Raw genomic sequence first — 18,689 nt, 5'->3', positions numbered from 1 at the left:
ACTGAAATTTGAATTAAACAAATCTATTGAATAACGGAAAGTGTAGTATTTCACCGACTAAAACTATCATTTTTACATTATTATGACGTTTTTTTTGAAAGCAGCCTTAACAATGTTTACTACAGTACCTAGTTTTACATTAAAGCATTGTAAACACTGCACCTTGGAAATGCTGACCGGTCCCTACTAAATAAGATTTTATTGTACCTAACTTTCGGTCTGATTCTATCATAAAAACAACAACTTTGCTTCTTGTCAAAGAAATAATTAAATAATAATACCTATAAGACATTTCACACATATGAACCTAACAAATAAATTCCGTCACCGGAATGCGAACCCAGAATCACGATTAGCAGGGTCACTAACGACTACGACAGACCAGTCGTCTAATTAATATCTATTTAATTAGTAAAAGGTTTTAATTGACCCAGTATTTTCATATGAAACATGAACGTATCTAAGCGTACCCAATTTATTTGTCAATATAAAAGGGAACAAATATCGGTTTCAATTTACCGAAACAAAATCCAAACTAATATTATAATTGGGAAAGTGTATCTGTTTGTTTGTCTGACTTTCACGGCAAAACGGAGCGACGAGTGGACGTGATTTTGAATGGAGATAGTTGTAGGGATGGAGAGTTACATAGGCTACTTTTTTCTCTTTCTAACCCCCCACTTCCCTAAAATGGGTGGAGGGGGTGGAAGTTTGTATGGAGCATTCAGCAATTTTCGAATTTAACGCGAGCGAAGCCGCGGGCAAATAGTAAATTAGTAATGTATATTTAAGCCGTTAAGTAAACAGGATTTAATTAACACGAAATGAGATTGTATTTGTTTATTTACGGGTTTTATATAAATTCACCATTTTATGTCTCTCGGGAATGGGTTAAAAAAAAAAAAAAACATTTATTGCAGACCACTGATCCATAGAATATATTTAGTAACAATTTTAACTTACAAACTATGTTAGTAGATTCATAATAATTATCATACACACTCACAAGAAAACCCACACACATTACACACACACACACACACACTCTTACTTAGCCTTGCCGATGGCAACTTCCACCCAGTATTTAATTATGGGGCAGTCGTAGTCGCAGTTAGCTTTACCTAATTCGGGTGGGTAACCTTTGCAAATGTTATTTAAAAGTAAAGGTTGGATCAAGTACTTTAAAACAAAACTAGTATGTATTTTAGTTATAAAATTTATAAAAAATATATTCTAATACTATGGGATATGGGTTAAATTGTGGCGTAGGCGAGAGGCTGGCCACCTGTCACTGCAATGTCACAATTTGGATTTCTTTCAACCCCTTTTTGCCAAGAGTGGCACTGAAACTTAGTATTTCATGTGATCTGCCTACCCCTTTATGGGATACAGGCGTGATTATATGTATGTATGTTTATTCTAATAAGCGATCAACCTCCTTCTTATCATACGTAATACATGTGATTTGAGTCTGACCGCAATCACATTTGACTTGAGAACGATCTACTTAAGATGTAAATATCACATTTTCTCTGTATTTCACTAACTATGGAATACCGCTGACTCTTTAAGAAAAAAATATGCTCATTTAGATTTCACCATCACCACCAATATTAACTCGGTTAGATGGCAACACTGGTTAACAAGATAAAGGATATAGGTCAAGTAGTCTAAACTGAGGTTTTAAAAGTTTTAATAATCCTCAGTCTGTGTCTAAAAATTTAACTTGGAAAATAATCCTCTAAGTGTATGAAGAGTTTTGAATGATTCACGGCTAATTTCCTAAGACTTATATTTATGCATGATGCATGTAACTGCATCGAAACATAGGGAGCTCGAAAACGAAACGTAATCACGGGTCTATGTAACGGTCAATAATTATAGTCTAATTGTTTATGTATGTTCGCTATATATACTACACTAGCTTCTACCCGCGGCTTCGCTCGCGTTAAATTCTAAGATTGCAGTCTCTATACATACTTCCACCCCCCATTTTAGGGAAGTGGGGGGTTAGAAAGAGACAAAAAGTAGCATATGTCACTCTCCATCCCTTCAACTATCCCGACTTAAAAAATCACGTCAATTCGTCGCTCCGTTTTGCCGTGAAAGACGGACAAACAAACAGACACACATATTTTCCCATTTATAATATTAGTATGGATAGACTAATCGTCTACTATAATATTATAAAACTATACATAATTAGCTATGCCCCCAGACATCCAACCGGAAGGAGAATTCGAGCTAAAATTTAATCACTTTAATGGGTTTGTCCATTTGACAGTAATTTTATTACATATATAACGGTTATTATGTGAATGGGGATATAATGGTAGCATTACTATGATTGCTTCGCGTTCTATTATGGTGGTTAACAAATCATTCGGTGTAGTTTTGATATTGTGGGTCAGTCAGTCAGTTTGGACTTTTGTGGGACTGGTATTGGGACTCAAAATAAAGCTTATAATAGTTCGTAATTTTTAACCCCCGACGCAAAAACGACGGGTGTTATAAGTTTGACGTGTCTGTCTGTCTGTTCGTCTCTGTCTCTGTGTGTGTCTGTCTGTGGCATCGTAGCTTCCGATTACCGATTTAAATCTGAGTTAGTCGAGAGTGTTCTTAGCCATGTTTCATGAAAATCGATCCACTATGTCGCGGTCGGGGGTTTTTTTTTTAATTTTAATTTTGTGGTTAGGTTACTATAAGCTAAGTTTTTAAACTCTATCTAGTTTCTACCTCTGGTCGGATCTTTTCTGTATTATTCAGGTTTTTATGTATGACCCAAATACGAGGAGTAAATTAATTAAATACCTAATATACGAATAGCTCAATGAATGTCGCGCGAAATAAGTATGTCCAGTCAATAAATAGTAACCTTCCAACTATCCATAAAATCGCCATCAAACACCCCAAACAGAATAAATAAGATCGAACCTTTACAGCTGCCTAAAGTACCCTCATAAAAAAAGTTTTCAAGCCAAATTTGACGCTGCAATGATCCGGAGAGGTAAAATAAATCGTAAAACAGATTAAAAGTACCCAATTTATGAGTGGGACTAGGTTTATTAGATTCGCGGCAAAATTAAGGGTCCTTGTGGACGATAAATCTTTATTTATCCTGTTTTAAAAGTTGAAGTGTTGCATTTGAGTTAAGTGGGTCAAACTCAAAACTTAAGTGGGTCAAACTCAAAACTTAAGTGGGTCAAACTCAAAACAATGTTCGTATGACACACCCGTATGTAAAGCTAATAAAGGTCAATTTTCCTATGAGGCCCTTATTCATACAAAGTGGATCGAGTCATCATCATCATCATATCAGCCCTTTATCGCCCACTGCTGAGCATAGGCCTCTCTTCTAGAACGCCACTTCGATCAAGAAGATCGATTATTAGATAATTACTGTTAAAATAACCACAAAATTAAAATTTTGAAAAACCCTCGACTGCGACATAGTGGACCGATTTTCATGAAACATGGCTAAGAACACTCCCGACTAACTCGGCTTTCAAACAAAAAAAAAATCTAAATCAGTTCACCCGTTCCGGACCTACGATGCCACAGACAGACACATACAGTCAGTCAGACAGACAAACAGACAGACACGTCAAACGTATAACACCCCATCGTTTGGTAGGGGGGTTAATAAGTAGTCACAGTGCATAGACTGCATCTCACAACACAGAATTAAAATTTTTGAACCTCAGTTTTGACAATTTAGCCCATATTCTTAACTTGATTATGATATGTGTCAAATATCAATTTTAGCGCCATCTAGCTGAGAATAATCAAAGGTATAAACTATTTGTTGATTGGTTCCGAAGTAGGTTTATCTGTCTACTTTATCTGTCTATACGGAATTAGGCCGTTTTCACATTATCCGATCCGATATCGGGTGTAGGAAGGATGTAAAATGTAAGATTTATGCGCTTCCAGGTCTTTATTTATGTATTTGATAGATCATTATTACTAAAAAACGATATAAAACGCAAAAATTGCGGATTTAATGCAGATGGCACTTTCCTACAACAGTTTTTGTTCGAGGCACCATCGAACTGCCGATATCGGCAGGACGCTTCCGACATTTTTGGCATGCCGGACCCCCGCCAGCTGTCGGCCGATAATATTTGTATGTGTGCGTATATAATGTAGGTATACGTTTGTAGTAGTGTGCGTGACAAAAATGGCGTCTATTAATGAAATAACAGCTGTTAATGATGAATTTCTGTTGAAAAAAAAAAAGATTGTAATTCATCGGTCCGAATTGCGGATACTAATTTTTTCATCTTTTAGTAGATATAGTTAAATGTAAAATTATTTATTTTACTTGCCACTCTTGAGTATTTTTATGCTCGTTATTTTAATTTTACAATAAAGTATTTGAAATATAGTGCTTATAATATAAAATTTAATATAATATTAAATATAAAAAAATTTTTAAATATTTTTTGATCCAAAATCATACTTCATTGATTTGGAACAATGCGTTTTATCGGACCGACATCCGACATTATCGGAAGCGTTTATCGGGTGTAGGATGTCGGTCCGACACCCGATATCGGATCGGATAATGTGAAAACGGCCTTATACATGTAGGTATATGTCTTTGTCCTTATGAAAGAGTAGGCCCATGTTTGATTTTAAGTTTGACCCATCTCTCTACGCCCATGTATATCTTCGTATGTGTGAGTTTATTGGATCGTAGTTGCTTGACAACAGTTTCGTTTTTAATATTATTTATTTATTGAGCTATTACAAACAGTTTAGCATTTTAATCCATACTAATATTATAAATTGGAAAGTGTGTGTGTCTGTTTGTGTGTACGTCTTTCACGGCAAAACGGAGCGACGAATTGACGTGATTTTTTAATTGAAGGGATGGAGAGTGACATAGGCTATTTTTTGTCTCTTTCTAACGCGAGCGAAGCCGCGGGCAAAATCTAGTTTCAAATAAACATTAAAGTCGAATTATTTCATGCATCATCAATCATTCTAAGCTAAATAACACAAAAGATCAGAGTTTTTTTTATTCAGACCTTTGATTTAAAATTCCTACTTCTAATCAAAGATTGACTGTGATGTGACCTGGTACAAAATTAAATAAAATGGGCGAAATGTAGAATTACTTTCGCACTGATTTCTCAAAGCTTTTAGGATTGAAAATGTAAATTCTATTATTGATTTCTAAAAAGCTAGTCGTACCTACTGTTTTTAGTCACGCGTACTATACAGATCTTGTCTCCAATAATAATGGAAAGTAATAATGCTTTATCGGATTACTTGTAAGTATTTCTGTCTCCACAAATCACCAACCCACAAGGAAAATTTTATAAAAAACGCCTACTCTAATGAAAATGATAATTATATTTTTTTTGATGAACTATTCTGGGAGTGTCACTCCTAATAGAAATGAACAGTGCCTAAAATGAAGCTCACTGGGGACTGAGGTCATATTTGTTAGAGGATACGTATGACGGGCTGGCATATCTGATCAATTGCCTTCCAGGACGGTGATGATACTGATGATTCATGATTCTATGACTATGATGTATTAATGAATAAATATTTCTCCGAAAAGTAATGATATTTACCTGTAATTCCTACACGGTAGCATGAGATCATTGACAAGCCTCTGTAGAGCCAAGCAGGGCGCCGCCGGCGCTCGCAACGCGCCTCGGCACCACGCGCAGCGCGAGATTCTTCTAGAACACCGCGCGCACCATACACCGCCGCACCACGGGCACACGCAGGGGCCGCAACACTGGAAAACAAGCAATGGATTGGTTACAAAACTTGTTTTACATTGAGTGAGCGCATGCACTGTAGCCATTCCGGGTCAAGATTGGCTACTGGTGATCTTGGGAATACTCAAATGGGTGACCCAAACTGAACAAGGAATCCATAAAAGGTCAATCTTGTATTTATATTAGTACATATATGTTGAAATAAAAATGCAAGAGGCTTTGTAATATCGATAACGTGTAGGTATAGGTACATACTATTGAGTGCTAGGTAGTGCCTAAACTTGAAGCAACTGGATAAAACCGGAAAAAACTGGCAGTTACAGTAGTCGATTAATTAGGAGTTTCTGCTAGAGTATGAATTTCTGAACATTTTCTGGGGCCAGTGACACATCCCCGTTGATTGCAGCAAGAAAAAATTGACACTGAGGAAATAATGTTACTAATCTTTATCAACCCAGAATTGGCACTTGAAGACGTTTTATTTTAGTTTTGTAACTGTTAAGGCATCAAAGCTAGGTTGATGTTTTCGTTTTAAATTGTAGTAAAAAATAATAGAGGCTGAATAATTGATAAATTCCTACTGGCTTGAAGTAACTAAAAATAAAAAATGTGAGTAATAACAAATCTTTCGTAAATGAACTTAAAAATAAACTTATGCTTGAAGCGTATTACACTGTTGACGAATTTTTCAACGACGTGCACTCTTGAACTGGTTCACTATACCAACCATTTTGAATTATAAAATTGAAATGTATCTTCGACAGCATGTTTGCAATAACTATGTAAGTTATAAGTGCCGACTGTAGACACTTAATAACAAAAAATAACAAAGAAGAATAATTGTATTTATATGTAATTTTGTTGACATGTAAAACTATGTTTTATAAAGGAATAAATGAATGAATGAATGAATGAATGTTGCGATCGAAATTCTCATAATTTCATTATGTTACTATTCCGCCAATAGTCAACTCGCAAAATTGTGCGCAAAAATGTCCAAAGGCTATCAATTTCAAGTAAAACCGCTTCATAAATATTCGTCCATGCGAGTTCAAGAGGAAGGTTATGTTGCGAAATCGACTCTCGATTCATATAAACAAGATTTACAGTTGGGTAACACTTGAAGATGAATTCGGGCCAAGGCGCCAAGTTATGAGGTATCGCGTAATACATTTGCGAATATCGTACGTACGACAAGTACGTTTTCAAGTTCAAAAGAACGAAATCTATACTTCCATACTTCACTACATAGTATAAAACAAAGTCGCTTTCTCTGTCCCTATGTCCCTATGTATGCTTAAATCTTTAAAACTACGCAACGGATTTTGATGCGGTTTTTTTAAATAGATAGAGTGATTGTAGAGGAAGGTTTACATGTAGGTATAGTACCCGTGCGAAGCCGGGGCGGGTCGCTAGTAATATTATAAATTGGAAAGTGTGTGCGTCTTTTTGTTTGTCCGTCTTTCACGGCAAAACAGAGCGACGAATTGACGTGATTTTTTAAGTGGAGATAGTTGAAGGGATGGAGAGTGGCGTAGGCTACTTTTTGTCACAGAATTAGATTTAGATAGAAGAAACAAGTTCATCTATTTGTATGGCGGCCGAGCGTGTCAGATCTTGACACGCTCGCACGATTTTTTTTTCAGAACGTGAGTAGGTACTGAAGTTGTTACTTGTCTGTGATTTTAAATATGTCTCTGGCCCTTCAGTGTTCATAATTTCTGTGTTATTGCAATTAAATATCACGTAACGAGGCATTTTTAATGTTTTTGTTGACTTCAACTTACAAAATTTTACGCCCGAAAGCTGCAAACTGCGATTAAAGACGGACAGCTGAGTGGATTTTACTAGTTCATTTGACACGCTAAGTACATAGATACGTTTGCTTGATCAATGATATATACAGGGTGTTAATTGATATTTTTTTCTTAACTATGACTTAATTGATAGTTAATCATCAGGAACGTAATTGATAATTAGCTATCAATTAAGTACTTATCATAGTTAAGAAAAATAATCACAATTCAGTGTTGCCCCATTATGAAAGTTGCTCAGCGTGACCCTCCCCAGTACCCTGTTCACTCCTGCTCACGACTCATGAATCATCCTGTATGATATCTAATGACATCTGTGCTTAATATTATAAATGGGAAAGTGTCTGTGTCTGTTTAGTTTGTCTGTCTTTCACGGCAAAACGGAGCGACAAATTGACGTCATTTTTTTTTAAGTGGAGATAGTTGAAGAGATGGACAGGCACATAGGCTACTTTTTGTCTCTTTATAACCCTCCACATCCCTAAAATGGGGGGTTTATGTTTGTATGGAACATTCTGCGATTTTCGAATTTAACGCGATCGAAGCCGCGGGAAAAAGCTAGTTGATATTAAATTAATGAAATTGGGCAGGATATTGATATTAATACAGGATTGATGTTTGAAAAGACGCGACCTAGAGGTATTTTATTTGTTTGCGTAAAGTTCAAACGTTACTGTGTTTTTGCATGGTTTCAATTAAAAACAATTTCAATTAAGGGTTCCCTTTGGTAATTTTTGGTATTGAAACTTAAAAAATATTGTTTTGTTTATACATTGGTTAGTGTATTACCCGCTTTAGTCGTCGCTCAGTAAATAGACAATTTTGTAACAACTATACGCGTATGATAATATATGTTACTTCGTATTTATTTTGAATTTATTGATAACTTTATGAATTTATGGATATTATTGGGAGATATTAAATTTAGCTGCACTTTCCGCTCATTGCTAAAATGTTTCACTGTCATATTCGCGTCTCAAGTACAGTCACCATCAGATATATCTGTGCAGCTGAAATGTGCAAAAATATCTAAATAGGCCTTGGGGTAATTTCGAATCATAGACATGTTGGGTAATCTCGAAAGGGGAATCTTGGTATGATGGAAATATATTTATGTGACTTTCATTATTAGACGACTTTCGAAATGACCCCAATGCACCCTACACTTTTCTCTTCACCTTTATCTCCTTGACAATAGAGGCGTGTTTAGATATTTGTGAGCATTTGGACCGCTCCGATATATATCAGAGACCGACTGTTCAAATACTTAACATAACTTTTAGGTATTTGGAAAGTAAATGGAAGGAAATGTTATCTTCGTTTAGATATCCTTAAATATATACAATTAATTAAAAGACGCAAATATAAATAATTAAATTCCTTCCTTGACTCTTTCACCCGAGAGATAAAACAGTTTTAATCTTGTTTTATTTTTTCCTGTAGCTACAGAAAAGCTACAAAGTAGGTACAAATTCTATATTATAGGACATTCTTACTCATAAGAGTTTTGAATGATTCACGGTTATTTTCATTAGACTTGTTTTTAGGGTTCCGTAGTCAACTAGGAACCCTTATAGTTTCGCCATGTCTGTCTGTCCGTCCGTCCGTCCGTCCGTCCGCGGATAATCTCAGTAACCGTAAGCACTAGAAAGCTGAAATTTGGTACCAATATGTATATCAATCACGCCAACAAAGTGCAAAAATAAAAAATGGAAAAATGTGTTTTATTAGGGTACCCCCCCTACATGTAAAGTGGGGGCTGATATTTTTTTTCATTCCAACCCCAACGTGTGATATATTGTTGAATAGGTATTTAAAAATGAAGAAGGGTTTACTAAGATCGTTTTTTGATAATATTAATAGTTTCGGAAATAATCGCTTCTAAAGGAAAAAAAAGTGCGTCCCCCCCCTCTAACTTTTGAACCCTATGTTCAAAAAATATGAAAAAAATCACAATAGTAGAACTTTATAAAAACTTTCTAGGAAAATTGTTTTGAACTTGATAGGTTCAGTAGTTTTTGAGAAAGATACGAAAAACTACGGAACCCTACACTGAGCGTGGCCCGACACGCTCTTGGCCGGTTTTTTTTTTAGTATGAATAGGTAGACGTTTGACCACGATCACACCTGATGGTAAGTGACGATGCGGTCTACGGTGGAGCACGCTTACCTATGATATACCTATTTACTCTCGCTTTAAAGAGACCTGGATTGTATTCATGCGTAAACACAGACTCAGGCAGGGCATTCCACTCCTTATATTGACCGGGATATAGACTCGCTTCGACCGGGATATAGCTCGACAAAAATCAAAACCGGCCAAGAGCGTGTCGGGCCACGCTCAGTGTAGGGTTCCGTAGTTTTCCGTATTTTTCTCAAAAACTACTGAACCTATCAAGTTCAAAACAATTTTCCTAGAAAGTTTTTATAAAGTTCTACTATTGTGATTTTTTTCATATTTTTTGAACGTAGGGTTCAAAAGTTAGAGGGGGGGGGGCGCACTTTTTTTTCCTTTAGAAGCGATTATTTCCGAAACTATTAATATTATCAGAAAATGATCTTAGTAAACCCTTTTTCATTTTTAAATACCTATCCAACAATATATCACACGTTGGGGTTGGAATGAAAAAAAATATCAGCCCCCATTTTACATGTAGGGGGGGGGGGGGGGTACCCTAATAAAACATTTTTTTCCATTTTTTATTTTTGCACTTTGTTGGCGTGATTGATATTCATATTGGTACCAAATTTCAGCTTTCTAGTGCTTACGGTTACTGAGATTATCCGCGGACGGACGGACGGACGGACGGACGGACAAAAGGTAATCACGGTCTATATTCCAGTTAATATTAGTCTAATTTTTACTCGTATTGACTAAACACCACGGTTATCCAAAGGCTTGTGTTGTGGGTACTCAGACAACGATATGTAGATGTATAATATACCAATGAATACTTAAATACTCAGAAAACATCCATCAGACTCAGGAACGAATATCTGTGCTCATCAGCTCATCACACAAATTATTGCTTACCAGGATTCGAACCCAGGACCGACGGTTTAGCAGGCAGGCTATAATGATTATTAGCGAATACCCGGCCAAATCGTTCAACAATATTATTACAATATTCATATCATAATCAATAACCAAACACTATGAAGAATATCCAACATATTATCTTCAAGTGTATGGATACTTAAGTGACAATAATATAATACCTAGATACACCGCACAAAGAGCTGTCTGTTCGGGCGCAAAGTGCCACTTTACGTAACTACGTCGTTAAGAGAAATATGTCTCTAGTAATTTAGATGTTCTACGTCTATTGTGAGGTGTTATTTCATTTTATTGTGTAGAAAATTGTTTACTATTTATTTGAAGTAACGTGATATATCTGTCCAATGGTTACATAAGTTAATTTTACAAGGATTTTTTCTGGGTGATTTCGATTTAAACTTATCTTTTTAATGATTAGGTTATTTATTATGTGATCAAAAACTGGAGACCATTTTATTACTTACTATTAAAAGTAAACTAACGGTATCATTAGAATATGTATTTAAATGTAGCAAGAGAAAATTCTTGATTGCTGTTTAATTTTCCGGAAAATGACAATAATATGTTAATGTACACAAACATATTCTTTCTTCTAACAGTGAATAACCAGTGCATGTTAAAAGATGATGTTTTCATTCAGTTTTTCATTAATCTCGAGTTAAAAGCAAATGCAAAAACGCATATCTTGCACGCAACCACGATATCGCCGTCTGGTGATGGACTTTCCGCATTACTGCAATCGATAATGTGGGCATTGAATGCGCCAAAAGTTATATCTATATTTCGTAGAATCAGAATTTAGTAGGTATCTATGTAATAAAAAAAAAAAAATTAAAAAACTCCCGACCGCGACATAGTGGACCGATTTTCATAAAACATGGCTAAAAACACTCTCGACTAACTCAGCTTTCAAACAAAAAAAAACTAAATCGAAATCGGTTCATCCGTTCGGGAGCTACGATGCCACAGACAGACACACACACAGACAGACAGACAAATAGACAGACAGACAGACAGACACGCACACAGACAGACACGTTATACTTATAACACCCCGTCGTTTTTGCGTCGGGGCAGGGGCGGCTCACTCCGCGATTCTATCGCCGCGCTACAAGTACATCCTGGCGGCCGCGAGTTCGCGGCCTACTCAGGGGTGGCGCGCGTTCTCACGGAATGCACGTTCGCACTTTCTATTGTTACTTTACGTCGCGAGGTTTTTTTAAGCGATGTCCGCGTGTGGAATGGCTAATAATACTTAGTTAAATGGACATATGGAATAAAATAAATACCATAGGACATTCTTACACAGATCTACTACTGATTAAGTCCCACAAAAAAGTTCAATGAGGCTTGTGATGTTGGAACTTGAACAAAAATATATAAATACAGTATATATACCTATAAAGTAACCAAGACTTGAATATAATAGTATAACATTTTATGTGAGTATTAATTCGTTTGAATCATAGGTAACCCTATCGCCGGGCGCCGCGCACGTGCGGCTCGTTTCTTTGTAAGAATTTTGTAGGTATTTAAAAAGGCGGCATTTCGTGAACATCAAAGCAGTGGGCCTTCTGTACTTGTACTATTATATAATCTGTGGTCGGGGGTTAAAACTAATCACTAGGATTTTACATTACTAAGGCCCACTTGCACCAACCACTTAACTCAGGGTTAGCGGGCTGTCATCTGTCAAATTCCATATAAAATGGTGGGTTAATCTACTCTCTATTTTCGTTAGTGCAAGTGGCCCTAAGGGTCACAGTTGATATGATAGCCTACGTGGCCCTATGATTAACTTTTGTACCTGTTTTTATTATTTAGACCTATTTATAAATAAAAAACTAAGATTAAATGTTGGCGGATGTATCGCAATTACGTTGAATAGAATTTTCCAGGTGATCTAGAAATCATTTTTAATAAGCGATCGGAGATAAAGATAAATGGGAAGAACTTTGTTTTATGTTAGGTTGTTTGGAAATAATATTTTAAAACATCGAAGTTTGTCACTTTTTTTTATTGCAAGTATCTAAATGTATATTCATCGACAAGATTGCTTGTGGGAAAGCGTGAAAATTAATGTTTAACAGTCTGACGTGGTTTTAGATGATTTTGTAGATTGTGTTATAAGGGATTAAAATGATATATTTACGGCTGGGGCACTTATTCAATCCTATGCGAAGTTTTCCATTCTTATTGTTTCCTAATTTATTGTAACGATTTTTTTTTACAAAAAGCATTGTCCTTATCGTCGGTTCTGGTAAAATTAGAAAATAGTATTCACCAATCGAGGTAAAAGTGAGACTTCGTACTGTTTGAATGTTTATGTTAACTGATTTTTACCTTATCTGATCTTATCATACCTGCAACGGTTCCAAGCATATGCTACACTCGGAGAAGCGTGTGAGCACCTCGTCACAGTTGGGGCATGCGCACTGCGCCGCGTGGCCCTCCTCTGAAGACTCCAGCGCAGCCGGCTCGACAATGGGGAGGGGCTTATCTGAAAATAACAGATTAACATATAACGATTTCACTAAAAGGATAGCAGTCTATAGTAGAATGAGTTCAGTACAAATATCAGTTAACACTTTTACCGCTGCGATATGTTTGATGGCGACTGTATTTATAAAGTATATGATAAAGTATATAATAACAGTGTTAACATAATTATATTTGTACCAAAGTTCAAGTTTAACACGGATGTTAGTAATATGAAATATCGTTTTGTCGTTTGACGACCGTCTGGCCTAACGGGTAGTGACCCTGCCTGCTAAGCGGCGGCCCCGGATTCGAATCCCGGTTAAGTTTATTTGCACAGATATTTGTTCCTGAGTCATGGATGTTTTCTATGTATATAAGTAGTATTTGTATATTAAATATATCGTTGTCTGAGTACCCACAACACAAGCCTTCTTGAGCTTACCGTTCGACTCAGTCGATCTGTGTAAGAATGTCCTATACTAATTGTCCTAAAAAATACAATTAACATCGGTACATAAAACTTCGTTCAGTCTAACAAAAATGATAACAACAATCTTGAAGATGACATTGTTAAATCCACGAATTAGCAAAGTAATCTTTTATGTTTTGATTATCATGGATTTCCGCAAAGTTTACAAAAATGAGATTAAAAATAGGTACTGAATAAACCTCCCTGATTTTGTTAAAACACCGTGTCCTGTGGATTTTCTAAATTACGCAAATTAACCTAATTTACTCTAATTATACTTAATTTTCATCCCTGGACTCGCTTTAGTTTAACCGGCCACACAAATTGCTAGCTTCATTTGCTTTGTTCAGAATTTATGTAATTTGGCTTAAGAGGCTATAGGAGCGAAAATGCTAAAATGGAAAGGAGCCCCTCTTTCAATTTGGGAATTTTAGTTAAATATACTAGTGTTATTAACTAGATTTATCGAAAAAAAATTGTCCCTACAGAACAACTCAGTTAACAGATATTGCAAAAAAATCTTTAAAATCGAGGTTCCGCTCTCGACTGTTTCCTCCTTCAAAACTTAATCAATCGTAACGAAATTTAAGAATCTGAATAACAATGAAATAATCTGTGTCGGACCGTTTAGTTTTTTTGGCTAATAGTTACCGATTTTGAATACCCACCTTTTTTTGCGCCATAATCAATAAAGTCGTATGTGGAAATTTTTGATGGGCTCTAGCGTCTTTAAAAATACGAATATCAAAAAAATCAAAACGGTCCGACACAGATAAAAATTATAATAATCTGTGTTGAAAAAATCATTGCTCTATCTTCAAAAACCAGGGAGGAAATAGTCGAGAGCGTTTGTATGGAGAATTGACCCCTCCTGTATCGTCTTAAGGTTTTGAAACTAAAATCGAAAACATTTACAAGTATGTGCAAGTTGCCAGTGTCGTTAATTTAAATGCGCGGTATGTACAAGTTCTAAATAATACGAGTAAGGTACAGCGGGGCAAATGTAACTGGTCCATTTTTTCCATGTTTTACAATGTTTGCATTATTCAATAGAGTGTCCGCTGGTTAATATATTATGGTAGGCGTGTTCAGTGGATACGTGTAAAACTCAACATCATAGTGTAATAATGGAAAAAATGGATCAGTTACAATTGACCCCCAGTCGAGATTTGACCCGCTGTACCTTATTTAATATCATGTATATTTGTATATTTTTAAATACGTTGTGATATATTCAATAGTTACCTAATTGATTAAGTACATAACATACATGCCGTGTGAGTATTTTCTATGAAAACCCTATTTTTTCCATTTTTTATATGAAGAAAGGTATTCTCAGCAGTGGGCGATTAAAGGGCTATATTTATTTATGTATATTTATTCATATATAGTATATTAAATTTAATCATCAACTCATCACATTTGAATTACTTATGTGTGTGCTAGTTTAACGTTAAGGCAGAAATGCAGTCAATTTGGTTCAATTAGCAATAAACTAACATTATTACTAGTTTTATATGGAAATCAAATGATTTATGCATACATAATTACATATATCAAGTATTATGTTACTTCAGAACGCGATATAACCCTATATATTTACATACCTTTGTTTTCCGGTAAATAATCAGCCGGGTCAAACTCAACGCACTTCATTTTGATATTTTTAATAATTTATACACAATAATCTATGACTAAAATCGACCAGTGGTGTATCTCCTTTGAGGTCCTGAGTCAAACTAACTTTGAACTGAAAATAAATTAGCACTGACTCACTAAAGTTATCTAAATAATGATATATTTGGATAAGAATAATAATATGTCACGCATATCTCAACGTTTGATGTACGAATGACTGAAACTCACTGATATCAGTTCTTTTTATAGCAACTCTGATATTATTATTTTTATTTATATTATACATAATAATGTGTTTTCGTTGTATGTACGCTATGATCTAATGTTTGCGATCTATATAGATTGTTATGTATAATTATCTAGTTGGTTATCAGTACTTTGAAATGCTTTTACAAGTGCACTGACGTAGGAGATATATGAAGTTTATGTCACGTTTTTCTATTCCGATTTCATAATTGTTCTAGGGGCACGTCAAAGAGATATAAGTACAAGATGTTATAATATATATATTTAATAGTAGGTACATGTTTAGTATGATATTATAGCATTTATTTGTTTAGCATTTCCTACCTCCAGCCAACCAGCCTCTACTCCACCTCAACCGCTGCCAAAAACAATAAACTCTAATCGTAGTGTTGTATTTCTCCCAGGGAGTAAGGTCGCCAGAACTCAACGAGTGAACGGAGTGTTGGGGTTTCTAATGCATATAATAGCACCTATGGAGATATAACCGTTCATTTACATACCATCTATATGCATATACCATCAGGCGAATAACTAAAATATTAGAATGTGTATGTCGCTAACAGGCAGGCAGGCAAGTATGGTCGAGCGATAAATGATAAAACATATGGCCGAACCTATCGCACTTACAAATAGTGCGATAAGGACGGCCCGATGTTTTATCGTTTATCGCGCGACCATGATTGCCCTGCAGAGATTGTGTTGCTGAGATCTTTCTTCAGTCTACTCGTTGTGACTTTTTTGCCCTTTTATCCATACTAATATTATAATTGGGAAAGTGTGTGTGTCTTGTTTGTTTGTCCGTCTTTCACGTCAAAACGGTGCGACGAGTTGATGTGATTTTTTAAGTGGAGGTAAATGAAGGGATGGAGAGTGACATAGGCTACTTTTTGTCTCTTTCGGACCCCCACTTATTTAAAGAGCAATCCGCAATTTTCGAATTTAACGCGAGCTAAGCCACGGGAAAAAGATAGTTCTCAATAATTATAGTAAGTACGATTATGTTATTTATAGAGGAGGTAGAGATTATTACATTGTGTAGCACAATCTTTGTAGGTATTTCCGGTAATATAATGTTTTTATATTTCCGACGCCTATACGAAGATGGTTATACGACCTTCCTATGTCGACGGAAGCTGTTGGATAAAGAAAACATTACCTACTTGTGTTTTGTACAGTCGACTACAAAGAGATGTATCCATTTTTTCATTTTATTACAGTGCAAAAAAAGTCGATACATCTCTTTGTAGTCGACTGTACCAAGAATGCATTATGAACACGCACACATAAACTTAATCTTTTTTATCTTTATTATGGCTTTTTCTATTGACGAATGTGTCGCCCCATTTAGGGCCAAAGAGCCATCTAGCGTCTCGCGAGCGAGCGTCAGGCCAACTGTATGGAAAAAGACGCCGCGTCGACGCCGCGCCGACGTGGCGTAACAGACTTAAAGACGTTTGTGTTCCCAAACGGGATAGGCAGAGCACATGAGACCTCTCAAGTTTCAGTGCCACTTTTAGCTTGACAATGAAGTGTTGAATTGAAAGAAACGAAATTGTGATTTGCAGTGACAGGTTGCGAGCCCATGACCAACACCACAATTGAACCCCTGTCCCACAGTCGACTTCTACAGCTTTTCGTAGGAAAATGATAATATTACACATATAGTGCCCCTTAAATATTATTAAATATTCGCGCACGCCTTCAAAGGTCAGAATATCATTGTTCCGTGATCGCGCACGCCTGTCAAAGGTCAGGAATATCATTGTTCCGTGATGGAAAAATACGTATAAAATGCAATATATATCTATTATGTATTATAAACTACCTACTATTTCTGTGGAAATACCATTATTAATAAATTAGTCATTACCTTGTTTTTAGAGCTATTAATTCAAGAGTTATATGCATATACAGCTATTGTATTGTATTTTACTTCTATTTTTCGAATACGTATCATAATTCCAAAGGTCAAGCAAAATTAATTCAAAACTAGAGCAAATTGAACAATAAAAAATTAAATACTAGTCATTTTTCTACTTTGCGCAAAGACACGTGATACACAAACATAATATTACGTCATCTAACGCAACTATCACAATTAATAACGATACCGTATCGTTATAAGTTATAAAACACCTGACGCAATTCTGAGAGAAAGGTTTTAAGGCTAAGCTAACGGTCTGCAGTTCAGGGCTGACGTTAATGTTGCTTGCAGAGATCCCTTCTTGGAATAAAAAATAAAGTGACCTCTAGAATGAACCTGAATAATGTATTAGTGAGATTATAGTAGATTTTTTATGAACTACTCCTAGTAAATGAGTCCTGCACGGGAACATGGTCGCGCGATAGACGATAAAATATCAGGGTGGCTAGCCGAATGGCACAATCGCTCACGAAACGCTCACGAAACGAAGCGCTAGTAGATATCTATCTCTATCGCGCTTGCGTATTGGCGCGACAGAGCCAGCGGCGTATCGCTTTCGTTTGGCGTCGGAGAAATGCCATTCGGCTACGGGGCCAGATGCTGATGGTAAACGATCACCGCCAAATACCTATGAACACGCAAAATATCAGTGGCATGTTTCAACACAGTGACAAATTGTCGCCCTATTGTCGAATTATGTACGATGAGTAGCAATTTTGTTTATTGACCCAGAGATAGGCATATAATCATCAATATAGTGGTTTTAAATCTTGGACAGTGGAATCTTCAGAATACAGATTTTTAGATTAGCTAAGAGTATTGGGACGTCATTTTTTAGAATTTAGACCATCCAAGAACTTCCAAGGTAGTTTTAGAGAACTGAATTATTTTAGAGAACCGTGTTTTGCATATGAAGGTCGACTGGAAGTACTCCTTCTTTCGCTTTTTCTTACCTCAACACCGTCGTAGTAAAAATAAGTTTTTTAATTTCCGCCTTGAAGATGAGGTTGTCAACAGTGTCAACACATCCAGTCACGGTAGTCATAGGTAACGATGGGCTTTACTTATTAGATAAAAATAAAAATAAAAATTGGGGACAACGATATACATACTTAAATAGATAAATACATACTTAATATATACATAGAAAACATCCATGACTCAGGAAAAAATATCTATGCTCATCACTCAAATAAATGCCCTTACCGGGATTCGAACCTAGGACCGCGGCTTAGCAGGGAGGGTCACTACCGACTGAGCCACACCTGTCATCAGATTACCTTACGCACTACCGGAGATCACATACAACTGGTTCAAC

The 18,689-nt window shown here is 36.0% G+C and overlaps 2 protein-coding genes across 5 annotated transcripts in view; one reads left to right on the top strand and one right to left on the bottom strand.

The window, feature by feature from the left end:
- LOC125232035 (adenylate cyclase type 2) overlaps window positions 1-18,689 on the top strand; it is a 348,143-nt gene that overhangs the window by 180,125 nt on the left and 149,329 nt on the right.
- LOC125231604 (E3 ubiquitin-protein ligase SIAH2-like) overlaps window positions 1-18,689 on the bottom strand; it is a 95,529-nt gene that overhangs the window by 5,872 nt on the left and 70,968 nt on the right. For 2 of the 4 annotated variants that reach the window (XM_048137062.1, XM_048137061.1), the window contains exon 3: window positions 12,977-13,113. In XM_048137062.1, coding sequence (XP_047993019.1) covers window positions 12,977-13,113 — 137 coding nt within the window. Of the gene's footprint in view, window positions 1-5,588; window positions 5,759-12,976; window positions 13,114-15,170; window positions 15,401-18,689 lie in introns of those variants that run through there. The other 2 variants (XM_048137064.1, XM_048137063.1) reach the window with 2 other exon arrangements.

This window comes from Leguminivora glycinivorella, chromosome 12 (assembly GCF_023078275.1).
Source record: "Leguminivora glycinivorella isolate SPB_JAAS2020 chromosome 12, LegGlyc_1.1, whole genome shotgun sequence".
NCBI classification, from domain to species: domain Eukaryota; kingdom Metazoa; phylum Arthropoda; class Insecta; order Lepidoptera; family Tortricidae; genus Leguminivora; species Leguminivora glycinivorella.
The sequence above is the reverse complement of the archived record's forward strand: the minus strand, read 5'-3'. Positions and strand labels throughout refer to the sequence as shown.